Raw genomic sequence first — 23,453 nt, 5'->3', positions numbered from 1 at the left:
TGTTCAAAATAATATAATTTACATATGGGCAATTCCACGTGAGATTTACCTATGACCTTTTAAATTCGTCTAAATATATTTTTTCTTATTCATTGTAGAAAAAAAAGGTTTACGTATTTTTTTATTCGTCTTAATTTAACACAATTTTAATTATTCATTTCTAGAAAGTAAGTAAATAGTTATTTATTAAATACTGCTTTATATGATAAGTACTTTTATTATATACTTTCTTATTATTTAGGTACTAACCATTTAATTTTATATTACAGAAATATTGAAAATTTTACCTTTAATATTGAGGTTTTGAGAATTTTTCCTGATTTTGAAAAATAATAATAACTCTTTTCTAGAAAAATGAAAAAAAAAAATTTTCCTTTTCATCCAACCTATTAAATTTATTAAGATGTAAAAGTTGTTGATCAGGATATTAAATTTATGTTTATTGAATTTAAAAAATCTATTTAAAAAAATTAAATTAAGAACTAAAATGCTAACTTTATACTTATAAAACTACTTGAATTTTATATTTTAATTTTGTTTTTCGAAACAGATTTTTTAAATTTAATAAAACAAAAAGTATCAAGTTGCATTAATTTTTTCTTTTTTTCATGGAAAAAAATTATTGACACAGGTAATTTTAAAAATAATTTGAAAAATCGATTTTCGCCTACTATTTTAATATTTTTTAAAAAATAATCATTATACATGTAAATTGGACTATTTTGAACAATCCTGAATGAAAAAATTAAAACTAAACTTTTTTCCGTGACACTCATCTTTTAAATTCAAAAAATAAATCCTATATTGTATATACAACCTATATAAAATTTTACAAAATAATTGACAAAATTAAGATTTTGTTTATTATTATTAACTTATTGTAAATTTAAATTTTTAGAAAACTCATCAAAGTGAACAAGATACATCTAATTCAATAGAAATGGCAAATTTTAAATGGAGAATTCACCAACACGATATTAATAAAATATATAAATCTGAATCGTTTAACATAAAACACACTACTAATTTAAAATGGATTTTTGAATTTTTTGAAAGCGATCAAGAAAGAAAGTATGTCAAATTTCGACTTTACAACGAGGATAAAGATGAATTTTATTTTTCTAGTCCAGTACAAATAGATATTGTGTTTGGATGCGAAAAAATATGTAGCATGATAACAAATTCTATTAAAGAGTTTAGCGATATTATTTGGAAAGAAAAATTACTAAATTTACGTCATGATGACACTCTATACGTAAATATTAGAATTGAAAAATTTAAAAGTGAACAAAAATTGAAAGATATGATAACTATATCAAAAATTGAACACAATTTCCATCCATTTTTAATAAGCGATGTTTTAAGTGATGTTTCATTTCAAATTGAAAATAAGGAATTTCCAGCTCATAAAATAATTCTTGCTGCTGCGAGTCCAGTTTTTGAAAAAATGTTTACGCATCAGATGAAGGAGAATATTACAAATAATGTTCAAATTGAAGACACTGATCCGGATGTTTTTAAGGAAATGTTAAACTACATTTACATGGGCAAAGTTGAGAATTTAAACAGCATGGCCTTTGATCTTTATGAGTTGGCCAATAAATATGAAATAACAAAATTGCAAATAATTTGTGAAGAATCTCTCGAAAACTGTTTAGATGTGGACAATGTAACATTTATTTTGGAATTTGCCGATCGTCATAATTCCGTGAATTTAAAGAATGAATGCATTAAATATATCAACGAAAAATTTGACGAAGTCAGGAATACTGAATCCTATAAAAATCTCAAAAGAGAATTGTTAATAGATATTATTAGCTTTATAAAAGATGAAATTTAAATTTATTCTCTCGACATTTAATTCAGAAGATATCTTATATGACTTTATTTTAAAATGTTGCTGTTTAAACTTTAATAGTATAAAAATTAAATTTAACTGAATTGATGTATGTTTTTTTTTTAAGAAGAAAAATACTGGAATTTTCTGTTTTAAAATGTTTAGATTTATGTTATGTTGTGAACGTTTAAAATTGCAAAAAACATATTGAAATTTAATATAAAATACTTATTATGTAATTTCATTTAAAAACTTTAAAATTAAACCCAAAAATTTTAATTTGTTTAGTAAGTGTTAAAACACTAGAAAAAGATGAATGTTTATCTTGTTTAAGTAGAAAAAAAATGTATGTTATTTTTAAGTCTGAATATTGCAATGAAAAAAATTTTTTTACCAGTTGTATTTTAAGATCTTAAAATATATTTTTTTATTATTATAATAAATAAAATAAAATAAATAAAAAATTATTATAGTTTCATTTACATTTTATTACTTATACTATTTCGAAAAAAATTTAACTAGAAATAATAATGAATAGTGATTTATAAGAATTATTTTCTTAGTATGATGAAAAATAAACACAAATAAAAAAATTAATTAATTAAAACTTGTTTTTAATTAGATACTTTTCCAGCCGTTACTATTGACTCTTTGAAATAGTTAAAAAGAAAACACTAAAACTTTAATTTAATGTGCGGGAATGGATATGTCTATAGATTTGAGATATTCTGATTACGTTTTGGGAACAGAAAATGTTTTTAAAAAACAATAAAAGAATTTTAAGTATTAAATTGATTGTTTTTATCTTTAGTTATAATGTTTTTTAATCAAAATTAATTTTTATCAATAATTATTTCAGGATTATTGTTAAGTGTAAATAATTTTAATATTCCTAACAAATCAGATTTATTTATTATTACTATTATTATTTATAAATTTAAATTTGAACAAATTCCCATGATAATTATAATTAGTCCATTGATTTACATCCAATTTAAAAATTGATTTTTATAGAAAGAAAAGATATTTTAAGTTAAAAATTAATTTTAATTATAAAACATTAAAACCAATAAATTCATTATATTGTTATTTAAACAATTTTTCTCATATTAAAGTATTTTAAAATAAGTGCGCCATTTTCTACCAATGAGAGAGTTATAACAGCGCAAGCGTAGTTGCATTTCGTGTCGGTGGTTGCCATCTTTGCCTATATTTGGCATCTTTCTGGGAATAACGATAACGTATATAACTGTAACCAAGTTTTAAAAAAATCCAAACCAACAGACAGTTGTTTTCAGTTATACGCACATATAAGATTAATTTTGTCATCTTTTTTTGTTAAAATTGCATACATCATTCAATTCAGAGAGGAATAGAATAATAGATAGCATTTGCAATTGAAACAGGTAAAATATAATGCAATAAAATACATTAAATTATAATCAGAATGATTTAACTTATGAGACACGTGTTCTCAACATTACCTGAATTTTAAAGTTATTATGATAATACAAAATACATATGCATATACATATATTTTTTTAATTTATATAAATATATTATATTCTATGTAAGCAGTCCCATTATATATACTTTTCTAATAACTGCTTTCCATAAAAAAAAGAAAAAATTCCGTTTCTTAATATTTAAATTACAACTTCTTTTGCACATATGATACGATGAGCTATATACTTATTGAATTTTAAAAATCTGGTTTAAAAACGGAATACAAATTAAACTAAAAAACTTATGCGTTATTTAGATATAATAATAATTTAAATATTACAACAAATATGTGACGCTTTACGAGAAAATGGATCGTAAAAGAAAAAAATTTTAGGTTATTATAGTGATAATTTGAGCTTGATTAAAAGTTTATTTTTAATTATATGTAAAATTAAAATCTGTTTTTATTGAATATTTTTATTCGAATAAATACATAAGCATTAGTGATTTATATTAAGAGTTAATTCAATTCGTGTATTTTCAATCACAAACATAACGTAAAATTTTTTGGCTTTTAAGGTTCATTTTGTCGTGGAGCAATACATAAGCTGGATTTTTTTCGTTTTTCTGGAAAGGAGTTATTAGAAATTAAATTAAATTAAATTTTGTATTAAAAACAGTCAGTTTCATGCGTTTAAAGCTTATCTAAATTTGTTTCTGCTGCATAAAATTAATCCTGGGAACGTAAATAACAACTTAAAAAAAATAAACCATCAAATATTACCATTTAAAGGAAGAAACTTAAGTAATTTGTGAAAAATAACGATTTTGTCCTCATTTACCCCAACTGACCCTAATCATTTAACTTAATTTTTTTTATATATTTCGTGGATTCCATGTGAAATTTATCAATGACATTTGAAATTCTGATGTTGTATATTTTTTTCGTTCTTTGCCCAAATTTTTGAGTTATGAATTTTTAAAAATCTGTGTTTTTCAAGATTTCTTAAAAGTTTATAATCTTACTTCAACGACATCTAACTCTAAAAATATTGAATTTAGGAAATTTAACAAAAAGAAAAAAAATTTTCTGTTTTTCATTTACTTTAAAAATGTATTAACGAAAAAAACATTTTAATATTTATGTTAAAAAAAAAAAGTTTTAAAGTGGGTCTGATGATCCGTTTTTTAAATTATTTGTTTGAAAAAAAAGTTTTTTTCTCTTTTTCATTTTAAAATAAAAAGTTTTTTAGCTACTAAGATTTTTCACATTACTCATAAAAAGCATATAAAAATGATGTATTTTATTTTGCAAAATAAGAAAAAACGAAAAGTTTTCTTTTTAAACAAAATTGATCATTAAGCCCACTCTAAACTAAAACTTTTCACAAAATATTCTAATAGTGTTTCCAGGTACTTATATAAAAATAAAAAAAAAAATTTAATCATGTCTAATGTTAAAAAAAAAATTTGTTTAAATAAAAACATTATTTTTTATATACATAAAAATTTTAAAACAATTTTCATTAACACATTTCGAAATTATATAGTATTTAATATGAGTCAAGAAAAGTCATGAAAAAGTCGAAATTTTTTTTCCTGAAGACCGAATTCATTTCAAATCAGACAGGCTTGACTTGGTCGGAGCTGAAAATAATTTTCACCTTCAAAATGTTGTTCTTCAATGAATTTTAGACGACACGTATTTTTTTATTTTGCTGAAAAAAATTTTTTCTTTAAGTTATAAGGAGTTCAAATATATAAGTCGAGAACTTCGTTTTTTTTAAAATGAAGAGAAAAAATCTTAAAAGTGATGTAACTTTTTGAGTAATTAAGATAATTCACTTTTTCCTTTTGTATCTGAAAGGACTTTTATTTTTCTTTCGAAATCCATTGGAAAATTAAAAAAATATTTAAAAATAACAAAATGGCGGCCATTTTACTAAAAAACTTTAATTTGAAATTAATTCATAGGGAGGAATATTGCCCACAAGAATTTAACTTGTGCCCGATTCTTGCACAAGAGAAAAAATTTTTTTTATATTTTTTAAAAGAAAAACATCATTTTTCTCAAAAAATACAATAGATATGTCTCAGATAAAAGTTGTTCCTCGTTAAAAGACCTAAAAGACCTTTTCATATTTAAAAATAATAATAGTGACATTACAATACAAAAATTATATAAACATACCTTATTTTGCTTTTTAAAAAATAATAACTGATTCTTTAATTTCTTAATATTAATACTCGCTATTATTTTACTGAACACAAAAAAATTAACAATTTTAACCTCTGTGACAGTAAAGATTATTAATTATTATTTGATTGTTGTTATGGAAAAAGACAAAAAACGAACTATTTCAAACAGATTTATGAAACTATTTTAAATGATATTTAAGGCCAGGCTCCTCCAAAAACTGTGTTTTTTTCAAACAAATTTTATTTATATTACAAAAAATATTTATAAATCAAAGTTTTTATAAATTAAAAGACTTATAAAAGTACTACTTGAAAAAAATTTTTTTTCTTATTTTTTCAAAATGGCGGCTCCTAAAATCGCTGCCGAAACGCGTCCTTCGTGTTGGTGGGTGACAGGATAACTCAAAAACGAATCATCTGAAAGCAAAAATCAAAACGGTTTCTTAATCTGTATCACATTGGCTATGGTGTGAACTACAATAAAATATTTTCACCAAAAAAAAACAAAATGGCAGACTTTTTAAGTTTTTTACCCTTTTTTTTCACTTTTAATTGTTTATAACTTTTGTAAATAACAATGAATATTTTTGGTTGTAGTTCACACCATAGCCAATGTGATACAGATTAAGAAACCGTTTTGATTTTTGCTTTCAGATGATTCGTTTTTGAGTTATCCTGTCACCCACCAACACGAAGGACGCGTTTCGGCAGCGATTTTAGGAGCCGCCATTTTGAAAAAATAAGAAAAAAAAATTTTTTCAAGTAGTACTTTTATAAGTCTTTTAATTTATAAAAACTTTGATTTATAAATATTTTTTGTAATATAAATAAAATTTGTTTGAAAAAAACACGGTTTTTGGAGGAGCCTGGCCTTAAAAAGCAATAAATGTGAGCTTTTAATCCATGTTTTGCAAATATTGTTGAACAAACACAAGATGGACAAAAATGACAACAGACATTTTTTTAGGTCTTTTAACGAGGAACAACTTTTATCTGAGACATTTTTTTATATCTAGTGTATTTTTTGAGAAAAATGATGTTTTTCTTTTAAAAAATATAAAAAAATTTTTTTCTCTTGTACCAGAATCGGGCACAAGTTAAATTCTTGTGGGCAATATTCCTCCCTATGAACACAATTCCCAAAAAAATTTTGAGCAAAAAAAAAGGTGGGGTTTTTGAGTAATTTCAAATTAAAGTTTTTTAGTAAAATGGCCACCATTTTGTTATTTTTAAATATTTTTTAAATTTTCCAATGGATTTCGAAAGAAAAATAAAAGTCCTTTCAGACACAAAAGGAAAAAGTGAATTATCTTAATTACTCAAAAAGTTACATCACTTTTAAGATTTTTTCTCTTCATTTTAAAAAAAAACGAAGTTCTCGACTTATATATTTGAACTCCTTATAACTTAAAGAAAAAATTTTTTTCAGCAAAATAAAAAAATACGTGTCGTCTAAAATTCATTGAAGAACAACATTTTGAAGGTGAAAATTATTTTCAGCTCCGACCAAGTCAAGCCTGTCTGATTTGAAATGAATTCGGTCTGAAATTGTTAGACACTCTGAATAATTTTTTAAAAATTATATTAATTTCTGATAATTGCTATTATTATTATTATTTAGGTCTTTAAAAAAAAATTTACTTTTTAGAAAATGGATCAAAACGGACAAGATATATCAAAATCAAAAGATGTGAAAATAAATTTTGACTGGGAATTAAATTCTTACAATAAAAATTCTAATTATACATCAACACCATTTGAAATAGAGGGCATTTCCAATGTAAAATGGTTTCTGGAAATGCAACAAAGCAAAGTTTACGTCAATGCATTATATGCTAAAAACGAAGAATATATTCGATTTCGACTACTCAATGAGACTAACATTGAATATTATTGTGAGAATCCCGTAGAAATTGATATAAAGTTTGGATATTCTTATCCCAAAGTATTTACTATGACAAGAAACATTATAAATTTCACAATGTTAATTCCTGAAACAAAATTAATGTCATCACTTGGCAATAACTCTTATGTAAACGTTAATCTTGCAATTAAACAACCGAAAAATGAACAGAAGTCCATCGACATCGTTTCTCCTTCAACCACTCTAAATGACTTTCAGCCATTTTTAATGAGCGATGTTTTAAGTGATGTTGTATTTAAAATTAATGAGAAGCAATTTCCTGCTCATAAAGTAATATTGGCTTCTACGAGTCCAGTTTTTGAAAAAATGTTTACTCATCAGATGAAAGAGAATATTACGAACAATGTTCTAATAGAAGAAACTGATCCTGAAGTTTTCGAAGAAATGTTAAATTATATTTATACTGGAAAAATTAATAATTTAAATACCATGGCCTTTGGTCTTTATGAGTTGGCTAATAAATATCACATAACTAAATTGAAAAAAGTTTGTGAACAATGCCTAGGAGAATGTTTAGCTATAGACAACGTTATTTCCATTTTAACAATTGCTGACCGCTGTAATTCGACACTTTTGAAAAATAAATGCATTGAATATGTCGACATGAATTTGGAAGAAGTGAAGAAAACTGAATCTTTTAAAGATCTTGGCAAAGACTTATTAATTGATTTACTCTTAGCTATAAAAATTAAGACATTAACTGTATAATTCTATTCACTCGTTATTCAGATCTTTCATAAATAAGTCGTTTTTTTATTATTGAACGAATATTTGCATTAAATTATAAGTAAAATTTTTGCAAACTGATGCTTTTAAAAAAAAGGAAAATTGAAATTTTTTATTTCAAAATATTACTATAAGCTTATTAAAAAGTGAACAATTTAATTTAAACTAAATTTATGTACGTTTGTTAAAAAAAAAGTTTTTTTTCTGAAATTATATATGTTTTGAAATATTTAAACATATTACGTTGTAAACGTGAAAAGCACAAAGAATTTAAAACTTTATTTTGTGTTTCAAGTGTTAAAGATTTAAAAAGAGATTGAATGTTTATTTTTATAAGATATTAAGAAGAAAATAAGGTAGTTGTAATCTTTCTCTTTTTCAGTATAATATAAAAAATGATGATTTTGGCGATTTATATTATAAGCAGTTGTATTTTCATAATAGAAAATATATATATATTTTTTCTACTATCAAGACTCCCGATGTGTTTTTCTAATTATACTAATAAAATATTCCTTCCTTTAAAAATATACCTGCAGGACATTCAACGAATGATTTTCATTCAAATTTCTTTTGACGAACATATAAAAAAATACATATTTGAATTGATAAAATGAATTGAAATAAAAAACATTTTCCCGTTTATGCTGACGTTTTGTTACAATATATTTTTTATTACATATTTAAAATATTTAAGAAAAAACGAACAAATTTCATAATTAATATTTTACTATTTATGTATTTTGCCTGATAGAGAAAATGAGTTTCAAAAATATTCTGTATCTGACGAAGTTGAATTCAAATAAATCACAGGCTTCGGATTGTACGACTTTTTCTACATTTTTTTATTATTTATAGATATTAAAAAACTTTTCAGCAATTTAAATTTTCAGAAATTCCAATTTGAAGTCTTTTCAAATTCAATTACTTTTAAAAATGTGGATTTTAAAACATTCTAAAATTCATTAAATTCTTCAAAAATTGAATTATTAAAAACATTTTTTATTGAAAATTCTATAAAAATTTAATTATTTTCTGAAATTTTTAAAAATCTTAAAACATTAAAAATGTTCGAAAACTTAAAATCTTTTGAAATTTAATTATTTCTAAAAATTAAATTATTTATTATTTGTTTTTAAATTCAATTATTTAAAAAATTTCCAAATTTAAATTCTTGTCCGAAATTTAAAAAAAGTACTGCAATTCAAATTTATAAAAATTTATTTCAATTTCTGTATAACTTAATTATGATCAAAAAAGTTTTTTGCCCATTTAATAGTACTCCGTGCGAATAGGCCTTGGCCGTATATTTTTTAATAAATAAATAAATAAAAATAAAAAATCGTTTTTTCTTAAAATGTAAATCGACTAAAACGACTTTGGAATCATATAACTTCCATTATTTTTACCAAATAAAAACATGTATAATTTTTTATTTTTTTATAAAGAAAAAAAAAATTTTGAATGAAAATCTAATGTGAGAAGCTTCTCTTATTTAATAGATGTAAATTTAAATATTATTTCTATCTAGTAGAACCGCGGGTTCACTATATTGTATTAAATAAATAAATAAATATAGTACGTTGATACATCAGATGTCAATTGTATAAATTGTAAAAATTAAAGTAAAATATATAAAAATTGTTTCAATTTATATAAAAATACTACAAATGTTTTTCATTACAAAAAATATTTATATTTTTTTTATAAAGGGGTCCGAATTTTTCAAAACCGATCTCCTAAATGGTACTAATATTTTTGTAAAAAGAATTAATGTAATATTTTTAAATTTTATAGTAGAAAAACAATTGCATAATATAATTATTTATAAAAAATATATAAAACTAACCTGATGGCCTGCTACCGATGTATCATTGATTTGAGTTGATAAGATCTGCTGGAAACACACGCGATTTTAAAAATTTCGAACACTCCCGATACCGCACGTTTCATAAAATTAATACATAAACAGAATACTATTTCTAAAGATTTAAGCGAACGCGATTTTAAGAATTTCGAACACTCCCGCAACAAATTATTAACAAAATGAAAGAAAAAAAGTTTAAATCTCATAAAATTTTTTCGTTCGCGAATTAAAATATTCGAACACTCTCGAAGCTATACTTTCAAATTATAAAATTGACCACGTCTAAAGGTAAATACACAAATTGCAACTGCGATTAAATTAACTTTGAGATTTTCCAACAACAATGTTTATGGCTCTTTGTTTCTTCAAAAATGTAAACACACAGCTCGGAATACAGGTCTACCTATAAATATAATAAAATTCCATCATATATTTAAAATACTTTGAAATATACATAAATATTAGAGTGAACCAAAAATGTATTACTATTTTTCAAATCCTTTTCAATACCTGGTTCAAAGTATAGAACTGACTTAATTGATTTTTAACAATTTTACAAACAAAAATCGCACATGTTTTATGGGGAATTTATTGTAAATTTTATGGGCTTTGAACAATCTCTAAATATTCTCCGATTTCAAAAAAATAAATAAATAAAGGTATTTTTTTCACTTTAGAAAAAATTGAGGGGGGGCAGAGGAAAAAAATTTCTGCCTTTCAAATTTTTAAACCATTCTCATTTATATATGGAAAATTCTAAGTGAAATTTACCTGACATTTTAAATTCAGATAAATATTTTTTTTTCGTTCTTTGCAGAAAAAAGTGGTACATATGTGTATAAATTTTTTTATAATTGCACAAATTTTCGAGTTATGAATTTTTAAAAATCTGGGTTTTTCAAGGATTTTTAAAATCATCTAATTCTAAAAGTATTGAATTTAGGAATTTTTACTTAGAGAAAAATAAATTAATTTCTCATCGACTTTCAAAATAATATGTTAACGAAATAAAATTTTTTAATTTTTATATGTAAAAAATAACTATTTTTTATAAACAAATTAATTTTTTTAGGCTCGATTTTTTATATACTCTTTTTTTTTTATTTTTACATACCAGGAAATACTAAGAATATTTTGCAAAAAAGTTTTACAGTGGACTTTGATGATCTTTTTTGTTTAAATGTGATTAAAAAAAAATTTTTTGTTTCTTTCACAGAAAGTTATAAGGGATTAAAATAAGCTGCAACGCTTATTATTTTAATCCAATTTTGCTTATTTTAATACCAAAATGGATTAAAATAAGCAAATTTGGATTAAAATAATAAGCGTTACAGCTTATTTTAATGCCTTTTAATTTTCTGTGTTTTCCTATTTTCTTATTTACCAAAATAAAAAGTCATTTGGCCACTAGAATTTTTCACTTTACTCATAGATAAACCATTCATTTTATTTTAAAAAATAAGAAAATAAAAAAATATAGGGTAAATAGGGACAAAATCGCTATTTTTCACAAATTACGTAAGTTTCTTCCTTTAAAAGGTAATATTTGCGGGTTTATATTTTTTAAAGTTGTTATTTACGTTCCCAGGATTAATTTTATGTAGCAGAAAAAAATTTAGATAAGCTCTAAACGCATGAAACTGACTGTCCTCATTTATCCCAAAATTTAGAAAATTCCCTAAAATTTGGGGTAAATGGGGACAGCATAGTCCCCATTTACCCCAACTGACCCTATGAAGAAATATTTATATTTGACAGAATTCTTGAAACGTCGAATTTTTATTTTATGGAACTTCCATTTTTTTGAATAAATCTGTCATAAAAATTTGAGTCCAAATTTTTCATTCAAATATTTATTCGAACAAATGAAATTTTTGTATAAAATAAAAATTCTGCGTTTTAAGAATTCCATCGAAATGTAAATTAGAACAAATTAATTTTTGAGTTTATTCATGCGTCTCGATATAAATAATTTATATTTATCACAAAGTTTATATAAAAAAAAAAAAATTTTTGTAAAAAATAAAATAAATTTTCAATAATTTCAATTAATTTTGAAAAATATTTTTGAAAATACTTGCGTCAAATAATTATTTTTTAGCATTAAAAATTTTTTTCTTTCAACTACTCAGACAAAAATGAAAATGGTCTTTGAAACATTCTTATAGCAATCGTTATTTTTTTTCAATATTAAAAATATTTTCTTCAAAAATTATAAATTAAAAATTATAATATATTTATGTATAAAATTTTTTTATTTAAAAATTATTAAGAAATAATTGAATATTTATTTGAAATAATGAAAAAATTACAATCGCAAATTATGTTTCAATAAGTAAAATAAACTATTGATTATAAAAAATTGGATAAAAATCATTATTAGATGAAAGATTTTGTTTCAATATCATATTTTTTAAAATGTAAATAACTAGATCTCTCAAAATTGATTGAAATTAATTTTTTAAATTATTTTTGTTTGCGATAAAAAACACTTTTTTAATTTGAGGTTATGTTACTCTCATTATTCTACTTAAATTTAATTATGTGAATAGTCCATGAATATTATTTTGTATTTTTAAAATAAATGTAAAAATGTAAATTTGTAAGTATATCATCAGTTATTGAATTCAAATTTAAATTCCTTACTTCCATTATTTCCCAATCAGATGGAGCTTCAAAATTTTGTCGTCTGCTATTGAAAATTGCAAATATTTATATTCTTCAAAAACATTAATTTATATTCCATTATTGTAAATATTTCTTGTCAAAAACAAGTGTTGAGAAGTTAAAATTTGTAATATTGATTTATTTTGTCAATTTAGTGCAGTTGTAACTCTTTTTAAATCAATAGTTATTTTTTTTTATTTTCACGCCTTTTTATAGGTTATGTTTTAAAAAAACATGATTTTTAAATAATTATAAATTAATTGCTATAATGAATAATTTTAAAATTGTAATAAAAGTTAATTTTACCTCTACATATTTGTCATAGTAATTTGAAGTGATAGATTTTCAAGAAATATGCGAATTATTTTGAGTATTTCCTCACTTTGGAGAAGCACAAGGCAAAGGTATATTATATTCGTCTCTATTGCAATATTTTCAATAACGTTAAAAGTAGAAAAAAAGTACTCAATTTATTATGAATATTAATCTTATTTTTTGCAATCGTTTATTATATTTAAATGTGTAATTATTATAATGATATATTATCAAAAACGACAAATGAAGACAACAAAGAAAGATGTTTACAAATATCAGAAATGATGAACATGAAACTGATATTAATAAAAAAAAGATTATCACTATAATTTTTGTTACTAATTATAATAATAATAAATTTAGTACAAGACTACTTTTTTACTACTAATTTCGGCAAAAAACCACTAAATGCTACTTTTTTCAAAAAATTTTAGCGAATTTTTTTATTCTTAAAATCTCGCCAAGTTAATGATTTATTATTGGCCGCGTGAACTACTGCTTTATATAATTATTTTTTACACGAATTTTCATTTAACATAATTTCTTTTGCAACGACTTTTTACTTAATAGAGTTTTTAATTTGGCAAATTTTTTTTTGATAGAATTTTTATTATACAAAATTTTTCTTTACCCAACCGTTTTTTTTTAAATAATTCTAATTTAATCGAAATTCAGACAATAATTGAATTTTAGATGATTTTGTATTGAAAAATGTTTTAAATAATTGAAATGGCAAGATCTTGATTAAAATTATTAGAAATAATTATTTCAACAAAAAATTTGAATCAAAATTTTTAATAATAATTGAATTTCAGAAGATTTTGAATTAAAATTTTTGTAAATTAGAATTGCTGAAAGTTATTAACAAAGTTTCAAACAGTAATTGAATTTTAGAAAATTTTTAATTAAAATTATTTAATTGAATTTTTGAATAATTGGATAAAATTTATTGAAATTATTAATTTAGCAATGAATTTTAGATACAAATTTTAAAAATAATTGAATTTTGTATTAAGATTTTTAGAAATAATTGAATTTTTGAAGACTGTTAATTAGAATTTTTGTTTTAAAATACTAAATATTTTATATAAGCTTCCGATTCAAAGTACTAGATTTTAAAAATTCGAATTGCTTAAAATTCTACTGAATGATAATTCTAATAAATTTAAAATATATTAAATTAGAATCCTTTTCAAGAAACAGTTGGGTAAAGAGAAATTTTGTAATATAAAAATTCTGTCAAATAAAAATTCGATACTTTGAAAATTCCATTGAGTAAACATTCGTTTAAAAAAAAAATTCTATGTTAAATGCTATTTTATAAAATAAAAATTTATGTGAAAGATCATTTTTATGGAAAAATCATACGCTCCTACTGTTGTGCCAAAAACAAAAAATTAATCTAAATTTAACAATAGATTATTATTTTTTAAAATAATCAGGAGAAAAATGATGTTAATTTTATTCCTCAGAATTTTTCTTGTAATTTTTTTTTTTTTTTTTTGACAAAATATTTACACTTTAACGTCAAACTTAGAAAACTAATTTTAGTTAAATTAAAAAAGTAAAAAAAAATGTTAATTAAAGAAAATAAGGTGTTTTTTTTAAATAAATTATTGAATTAAAGGAATTTATGATTTATAATTATTTACAGTTTTTAATATTGCTTTTTATACTTAATATTTAAAATTGCTTGTCTTTTTTTAGTTATTTCTGAATTTTAATATATGTGAAGAATATTGTATTGTAAAAAAAAATTTTGAAGAGTCTTTTTAAATTTTTGTATATAAATTTTAATAAATTTGTGTACTTTTACTTAAATATATTTTATAAAAATAAAATTTTTAAAGAGGACCATAAATTCGACTTTTGAAACCTTAAAATGTTAATTTATTATTAACATTATATATTTTATGCCCTTATGGTCGTTTTTTTATACCATAAACAAATTTGGGGAACGTTAATTAATATTATTATTATTATATATAAAATTACAATTTTACGAAGCTGAAGTACGCAACGTTTATAATAAATAATTTTTTTAAAATGAAAAATTCTATAATTTTTTGCCTAAAAAATATTTTTTTATAATTTGTTGATTAATGAAAATTACAAGAAATATTCTTTAGGCAAAAAATTATAGAATTTTTCATTTTAAAAAATTATTTCTTTAAAAATCGTTTATCATAAAATATAAATGTTGCGTATTTCAGTTTCGTCTATTTTTAATATTATAATAAAAGTAAAAAAAAATGTAAAAAAAAATGAAAACGAAGAAAAAAATGTACAGTAAACAAAAAAAAAAAAAACATAAATTCAACATATTATATATAAATAGTAATTAATAATTTTCAGGAATTTTTCCTGTCTATTGTGTTCGTCAAACAATAATTTCTCAACAGCACCAAATATTGAAAATACACAAAATGAAATTGAAATTAATAATCAAAAATATATGACTGACAATTGGACAAATATCACGCCAAGAATAATTTCAAAAATTGGTCAAAATTTACATCGTCAAGAAAAACATCCTCTTGGTCATATAAAAAGAAGAATAAAAAATTATTTTTATAAAACTTACTTGAATAATGCTGGTAATCCACTCTTTAGCATTTATGACAATATAAATCCAATTGTCACGATACAGCAAAATTTTGATTCCCTCTTAGTTCCCAAGGAGCATGTGAGTCGTAATAAAACTGATTGTTATTATATCAATCAAAATTTATTATTAAGAGCACACACAACTGCACATCAAGCCGAACTCGTTGCAATGGGTTTAAATAATTTTCTTATTGTTGGCGATGTTTATCGACGTGATGATATTGATTCACAGCATTATCCAGTTTTTCATCAGATCGATGGCGTTCGTATTTGTACTGTCGATGAAGTTTTTGAGAATGTGAAAAATTCACGTGATTTAAAACTTTTTGAACATAGAGGCAATGAAAATTCTGATAAACAAGGTTGTCATAGTTTCGATGCAGTGAAAATAATGGAATTTGATTTGAAAAATTGTCTCGTTGGTCTTGCTCAATATCTCTTTGGAAAAGGTAATTTTTATTTTATTAGTGTCGTTTGAACTTTGTATAAAAAAAAATTGTAGGTAATAATTTTTAAAAAATTTATTCAATAAAAGTGTGGACAATTTTATTTTTAACACTTTTTATTGTTAAAAAAGTTACATTTGGATAAAGTTGAAAAAAAAATTTCTCACAAAAGACGATTTAAAAAATGTTAGACTGTTAACTAAATTTTTTCTATTGTCTAGAATTGTAAATTTTATTCAAATGTAACTTTTAATATTGTTCAAAATTGTAAAAATTAAATTATTTACACTTGCACTGAAAAACTTTTCACAATTTTTATTTTTTTTTTATTTAAAGGTACAAAAATATAGATTTGGACTAAATTTTGTTCTGATTCTTTCTTAACATAGTTTTTAAATAAAAGAAGAAACGATAAATTCACTATTATTTCATTCAATAGTCCGTTGAAGTCTATTTTTATAAAAATCTATCAATTCGTAGGAATAATTATAAATTATTGACTTTTTTTTGGCAATTGTAAAATTTTCTAGTACTTTTTATTATTTTCGATGAACTAAATTCTAGGTTTTTTGTTTTCTTCTTTTAATTAATAATGATATTAATAATAATCAATCTTTACTTACAGATATTCAATATCGTTGGGTTAACGAATACTTTCCATTTACACATCCATCTTGGGAATTGGAAATATTTCACAATGGTCAATGGATGGAATTATTGGGATGTGGAATTGTGAGACAAGAAATTTTACAAAAAGCAGGAGCTTCCGAACGAATGGGTTGGGCTTTTGGTTTGGGACTCGAGCGATTGGCAATGCGTTTATATAATATTCCCGATATTCGACTTTTCTGGAGTACCGATTCGGGATTTTTACATCAATTCGAAGTTGATAATGAAAATTCTCCTGTACAATATAAAGTAATTAAATTAATATTAATTAATATAGTTGAATATTTTTAAATTAAAATTCATTTATTTGATATTATTAATATTTTAATTAATAATTAAATAAATTAATAAATCAGTTCACTGACTTTCGTTCTAAAAGTGGTTGCGATTAAATTTTTAAAAAATCTACTTTTAATATAATTGTGAAACTCGATGATTTTCTGAGTTCATTAACCATAAAATTGTGGTAAAAATTTTATTCCCTTTAAAAATATTAATTGTATTTCGCTGCCTCGTCCTCAAGATCAAATTAGGTAGTTGCGTTAGTAACCGTTTGTTCTGCCACAGTATTTCAAATTATAAAGTTTTTTAGCGCTACTCTTAGGTGTCGCTCCTATCTCTTCCGGTTCCTGTCATTACGTTTTTCTGTGCGTTCTGAACCACATCGTGGCGTATAAAAAACAGTTAAAAATCAGTTTAAAAATGGGTAGAAAAGGAAATTCTACAGATAAACTCTTACAAAAGATTAAAAAATTAAAGAAAGAAATTAAGAAGAAGGGAAAAAGAAGTAAGAAAAGAAATTCTTCATCTGAAACAAGCCATTCTAGTTCCAGCTCATCGAACAGCAGAACATCACATCGATCCCGATCGCGTAGTTCTATCCGCGACTCTAGGTCGAGAGGTAGATCACGCAATAGATCGGAAAAGAAAAAGAATCCGAGCAATGAGAGATCCCGAAGAGGCTCATCCGAAGACTCGTATACACCAAGAAAAAATCCACGAGGTATGTCCCGCGGCCATGACAGTCCATTGGAAGAGCACAGTCACAGCGGAAGGCATAACCCGAGAGATTGGATAAGAAGGTATGTCGCTCAGCCAGAGAATGAGGAGGAATATAGCTACCGAGACTCGGAAAACTCACCACATTCTCCTTTACACGATCCGGAGGATCCAGAGCGGAATAACCTGCAATCGACAGGTAAAAAAGATGGCGCGCCCTCACAAGAAAAGAATGATAGTCAACAGTCGGTAAAGAAGGTCACGGATATGGACGAAGCGGATTTAGTTCAGTTAGGGGGCGACCCCTTCGCCAATGTCAAGCTCAGTGGACCAATAAACAAAACATTAGCGACAGTGTGGCAAAAAATTATGCAGATCGGTCTATCAAAAGAAATTCGTAAGGAATTGATCGAAAAACATCCTCCGGCTGAAAATTGCAATATGATGGCAGCCCCTACATTAAATGCAGAAATTAAGAATATTATTGGTCAGACAGGAGTAAAAAAGGACCAATTTCAGATAGCTTCACAAAATCAGCTGGGAGCAGCTATAAGTTCCTTAGGTACAGCTGTAAGTAAACTTTTAAATTTTCAACTGTCAGACAATAAATCAGACTCGAAAAATCATTCGATAAGCGAAATACTGACTCTTCTCAGCGATTCAGGAAAACTCTTAACAGACCTGCACCATGAAATATCTCTAACCAGAAGGAATTTCATCTCTTCTGGCAGAGACTCAAAATTAAAAATTGTTGCTGAAAACTCGCCGGTTGACAATTCTCTATTTGGAGAAAACTTTCCTGAACAATTTAAAGCTGCAAGGGAAGTCGAGAAAGTCGGTAAAGAGCTGACTAAAATAACAAAAACAGATAAAAGAAAGCCATATCATCAGCCATATCACCAGCCCTCTCGCTCACGACAAACCGCACCCAGAACTGGTGATTTAAACTGGAAGGGCCCTCCCAAGAAGAGTTACTCGAACCACAGACGGGGAGGGCCGCATCCATCTCGAACAACTCGCAACCCGCAACCGAGGAACTGAAGGTAAGCAAGATAGGCGGTCGCCTAGCTAATTTTTACAATAATTGGAAAATACTAACGTCAGACCAGTTTATTTTAAAATGTGTAAGTGGGTATAAATTACCTTTTTCAAAAACTCCAATTCAAAAGAAACTCCCCTGCTGTCCACAACTCTCATGTCAAGATCACCTAAGGACCGCAAATGCTATAAAGAAATTAGAAAATAAAAATGCCGTGGTTATGTGTAAACCTCGCCCAGGTCAGTTTCTTTCGCCCTTCTTTTTAAGGGAAAAACAAAATGGAGATGACAGGTTTATACTCAACTTAAAAGGTCTTAATTTGTTTATGAACCCGCCACATTTTAAAATGGAGGACATAAAAACAGCCCTCCGATTAATTAGACCAGATTGTTATTTTGCATCTATCGATTTAAAAGATGGATATTTACACGTGCCAATTCAATTAAAATATAGAAAATATTTAAGATTTACCTTCGATAATAAGTGCTATGAGTTTTCCGCGTTACCATTCGGTCTCTGTACCGCACCCTATATATTTACAAAAATTTTAAAACCGGTTGTAAAAAAGCTTAGAGAAAATGGAGTAGTACTAGTAGTGTACCTTGACGATATTTTAATAATTTCCAGGACAGAGGACGAATGTAAAAACAATATAAACTTAACAAAAAATCTGCTAGAGAACTTAGGATTCGTAATTAACTCAGAGAAAAGTGAATTAACACCTTCAAAAAATTGCAAGTATCTCGGATTTATATTAAATAGCGTATCGTTCTCAGTTGAACTCCCACTAGAAAAAAGAAAGTCCATAGGGAACTTAGCTGAAAAATTTTCGAAAAAGAAATCTTGCAAAATAAGAGAGCTTGCACGGTTTTTAGGCACCTTGGTAGCGGCGTGCCCCGCTATTCAGTATGGCTGGTTATACACAAAAAGATTAGAGCGCGAAAAGTTTCTCGCACTAAAAAATTCCAATAATGATTTTAATGCAAAAATGAATATATCAGACACAGTGATTGAAGACATTGAATGGTGGATTAGAAACGCGAAAACTATGATTAATCCAATTAGAACAAACTCTTATACAAAAGTAATTTTTACTGACGCGTCCCTTTCTGGTTGGGGTAGTTTCTGCAATGGTGAAAAAGCTCACGGTTGGTGGGACAAAGAAGAAAAAGATGCTCACATAAATTACCTTGAACTGAAAGCAGCGTTCTACGGCTTAAAATGTCATGCCAAAAATTCCAAAGACTGTTCAATTTTATTAAGGATAGATAACACAACGGCCATCTCATATATCAATAGAATGGGGGGAATTCAATACCCGAAACTAACAGAAATTACTAGGAGTATATGGAAATGGTGTGAAGATCGTATGATTTGGATACACGCTTCCTACATAGAATCAAAAGAAAACAAGGAAGCAGATGAACAGTCGAGAGTACTTCCACATGACACCGAGTGGGAACTGGCAGACCTAGCTTTCGAAACCATTGTGAAAAAATTCGGAAAATTTGACATTGATCTATTTGCCTCAAGGGCAAATTCGAAATGTAATGAATACGTCTCCTGGCACCGCGATCCCGATTCAATAGCAATAGACGCTTTTACAATAAACTGGTCTGGTCGTTATTTTTACGCTTTTCCTCCTTTTTGTTTAGTTTTGCAAACTTTACAAAAAATACAAGAGGACAAAGCTGAAGGAGTAGTCGTGGTACCCATGTGGCCCTCACAGCCATGGTATCCCCTCTTCATCCGATTAATGACTTCAGAACAAATCTTTCTTAAGCCTAATATTAATTTATTGACCTGTCCTTTCAGGAAAATACACCCTCTACACGAGACGCTTACCCTGGTGGTGGCACGCTTATCAGGGAAGCGTTCATGAAAAGAGGAGCATCCGAAGAAGCAGCCAATGTAATGTTAGCCTCAATCACCGAAGGAACGTTGAGACAATATGAGAAGCCGATTAAACTCTGGTGGAAGTACACTCAAGAAAACACCATCTCTTTCCATCAGTGTTCAACATCAGCGGCATTAGACTTCTTTACACAAATTTTCCACTCAGATATCTCATACAGCACACTAAATATTTATAGAGCAGCTGTATCCCTCCTTACGGGCAATGAGCTAGGGAAGGACAGCTCAGTCTCGAGGTACTTTAAAGGAGTCTCGTCAATAAAACCACCTAAGTCAAAATACGAGGAGACCTGGGATCCTCAAGTGGTTTTAACTTACCTGGAATCGCTTGGAGAAAACAACAATCTATCATTAGAAAATTTAACGGAAAAGTTAGCAACTCTATTAGCGCTAATATCCGCGCAAAGAGTTCAAACATTAGCATCCATAAAGTTGCAAAACATAAATATGGAAATCGAACCTATCCAAATCAAAATTACATCAAGAATAAAAACCACAGGTCGCAACAGGTACCAGCCAATATTAGAAATCCCAACATTTTCGAGCAATGAAGTACTCTGTGCAGCAACAACCCTCAGGGAATATATCCGCAGAACATCAGAGTTAAGGACAAAGTCTAGAGAAGAAAATCTTTTCCTGACCTACAAGAAACCGCATCATGCAGCCACCACGCAAAGTTTAAGTAGGTGGATAAAAAATATTCTAAGTAAGAGCGGAATAGATACGGAAACTTTTTCTACACATAGCACTAGACATGCTGCGACTTCAGCAGCAGCTCGCAAGGGAGTCAATTTGGAAACAATTCGTAAAGCAGCTGGATGGACACCTAAATCCACGGTATTCGCAAGGTTTTATAATCGTCCAATTGCAAAAGAATCATCTTTTTCAGCGGCAATTTTGAGAAAAAATTAAAAAATACTTTGTTTCTATTTTACTATTATCATTCTTATATTTTTATATATATACTCTTCTCATCATCATTCGTTCAATTAAAATACAACTATAGGTATTAACTAATTTGTACTTGTAATGAAAGTAAATATATTTACCACATTACAAAAACAGAACGACGTAAATCACTTCTAACTCTGAATATCTACCTAATTTGATCTTGAGGACGAGGCAGCGAAATACAATTAATAAATTGAACGAACTTACCTAAAGTGAAGTTCAATTGTAATTGTATGAGCTGCCTCGTCCGAAAAGATCAAACCCTCCCGGCCCTTAACTCCTGACGAAGCCCAAAAATGTATTACGTGATTTACTCCAGACTTTAAAATGTAATGACAGGAACCGGAAGAGATAGGAGCGACACCTAAGAGTAGCGCTAAAAAACTTTATAATTTGAAATACTGTGGCAGAACAAACGGTTACTAACGCAACTACCTAATTTGATCTTTTCGGACGAGGCAGCTCATACAATTACAATTGAACTTCACTTTAGGTAAGTTCGTTCAATTTATTAATTAATTATCAAAAATAGTATTTTTTTAAAATCATATATCATTTAAATATAATAAATTTTTGTAATAATTCTTTCGTTCCGCAGAATAAAGTGATTTATGTTTTTGGTGAGTTCCAACATCTAATTTTTAATTTTTTTTTAATAATAACGTTTTTAAAAAAAAATTGAAAAATTTAGGGATACGAAATCACATCGTGAACTTCCTACTTTTAATAATTAACATTTTTAAAGGGAATAAAATTTTTACCATAATATTATGGTTAATGAACTCAGGGAATAATCGAGTTTCACATATATTAAAATTAGAATTTTTAAATATTTGATCGCAACCCATAAAAATAAATAAATTAATATATTATTATAGATTATTATTTAGTAGATTTTAAATTTTTTAAATTTTTATCATTTTTTTTTTTTGCCTTTAATTAAAAAAATAAATTTTTTTTCAGCCTGTTAGCATTCATCCACAATGTTATAATGACATAAGTTTCTGGTTACCTGAGAATGAAACTTATTCTTCGCAAGATTTTTATGACATTGTGCGAGAAATTGGAGGCGATATTATTGAACAAATCTCATTGATCGATAATTTTACTCATCCAAAGACAAAAAAAACTTCACATTGCTATAGAATTATTTACAGACATTTAGAAAGAGCTTTGAATCAAGAGGAGGTGAATAAAATTCATCATCAAATAGAAAATACATTAAAAGATCGACTTCAAGTCATCATTAGATAATTTTTCAATAATTTTACTGAAAAATTTTTATTAAAAATTTCCATTAAATTATAAATGTTAAACATTTTAAATAATCTATAAAAAAAAATTAATTATTTAAATTTTAAAATAAATGTAAATTAAATTCAATGAAAAATATTCCAATGGAATAAATTTTTTTCATTTAATGATTATATCGATATTTTTGGAATGTGTTAAGTTTTTTCATTTAAAAAAACATTCTTATTACTAAGAAATATTTCATCGTTATTATTTATCTATGTAAATAACATACAGTTGTTTTTCTTTTTATAAATATATTACATACAATTAAAACTAGAATATGCGATACGAAAATTTATAAATCTGTACAAATGCTGAAGCATAAAAGTGAAAAATAAAGGGATATAACTTAATTTTACAATATTAATAATAATAATAATAATTAAAAATGCCAACTTTTAAAAGCTCGTTGTGTGTTACATAATGAAAATATTAAAGCGCAATAATAATAATGGTAGAGAAATTTTCTCAATTCAAAATTACAATTATCGCAAATTAATATAAAAAATTATTAAAAATGAAAAAAAAAAAATTTTTTCCCCAAATAAAAA

General features: G+C 25.6%; 4 protein-coding genes across 4 annotated transcripts in view; all 4 read left to right on the top strand.

The window, feature by feature from the left end:
• The window catches only part of LOC127289325 (speckle-type POZ protein-like), a 369,464-nt gene extending 367,504 nt beyond the window's left edge, over positions 1-1,960 (top strand). Inside the window, exon 3 of the mRNA XM_051317184.1 lies at positions 899-1,960. Coding sequence (XP_051173141.1) covers positions 941-1,840 — 900 coding nt within the window. The 5' untranslated portion in view covers positions 899-940 and the 3' untranslated portion in view covers positions 1,841-1,960. The remainder of the gene's footprint in view (positions 1-898) is intronic.
• Positions 1,961-3,077: 1,117 nt separating this feature from the next.
• LOC127289324 (speckle-type POZ protein-like) lies at positions 3,078-8,513 on the top strand. Its single transcript, XM_051317183.1, has 2 exons — positions 3,078-3,243; positions 7,131-8,513. The coding sequence occupies exon 2, from the start codon at positions 7,134-7,136 to the stop codon at positions 8,112-8,114; it is 981 nt and encodes a 326-aa protein (XP_051173140.1). The 5' UTR covers positions 3,078-3,243; positions 7,131-7,133; the 3' UTR covers positions 8,115-8,513.
• A 4,148-nt stretch (positions 8,514-12,661) lies between these two features.
• Positions 12,662-23,255, top strand: LOC127289309 (probable phenylalanine--tRNA ligase, mitochondrial). The gene is made up of 4 exons (XM_051317164.1): positions 12,662-13,070; positions 15,337-16,037; positions 16,660-16,952; positions 22,570-23,255. The coding sequence occupies exons 1-4, from the start codon at positions 13,021-13,023 to the stop codon at positions 22,858-22,860; spliced, it is 1,335 nt and encodes a 444-aa protein (XP_051173121.1). The 5' UTR covers positions 12,662-13,020; the 3' UTR covers positions 22,861-23,255.
• LOC127289308 (uncharacterized) lies at positions 16,989-22,044 on the top strand. The gene is made up of 2 exons (XM_051317163.1): positions 16,989-18,745; positions 20,557-22,044. The coding sequence occupies exon 1, from the start codon at positions 17,406-17,408 to the stop codon at positions 18,741-18,743; it is 1,338 nt and encodes a 445-aa protein (XP_051173120.1). The 5' UTR covers positions 16,989-17,405; the 3' UTR covers positions 18,744-18,745; positions 20,557-22,044.
• Positions 23,256-23,453: the final 198 nt, after the last annotated feature.

This window comes from Leptopilina boulardi, unplaced genomic scaffold (assembly GCF_019393585.1).
Source record: "Leptopilina boulardi isolate dan_hultmark-lab unplaced genomic scaffold, ZJU_Lbou_2.1 LbouV2_405, whole genome shotgun sequence".
NCBI lineage: Eukaryota > Metazoa > Arthropoda > Insecta > Hymenoptera > Figitidae > Leptopilina > Leptopilina boulardi.
The sequence above is the reverse complement of the archived record's forward strand: the minus strand, read 5'-3'. Positions and strand labels throughout refer to the sequence as shown.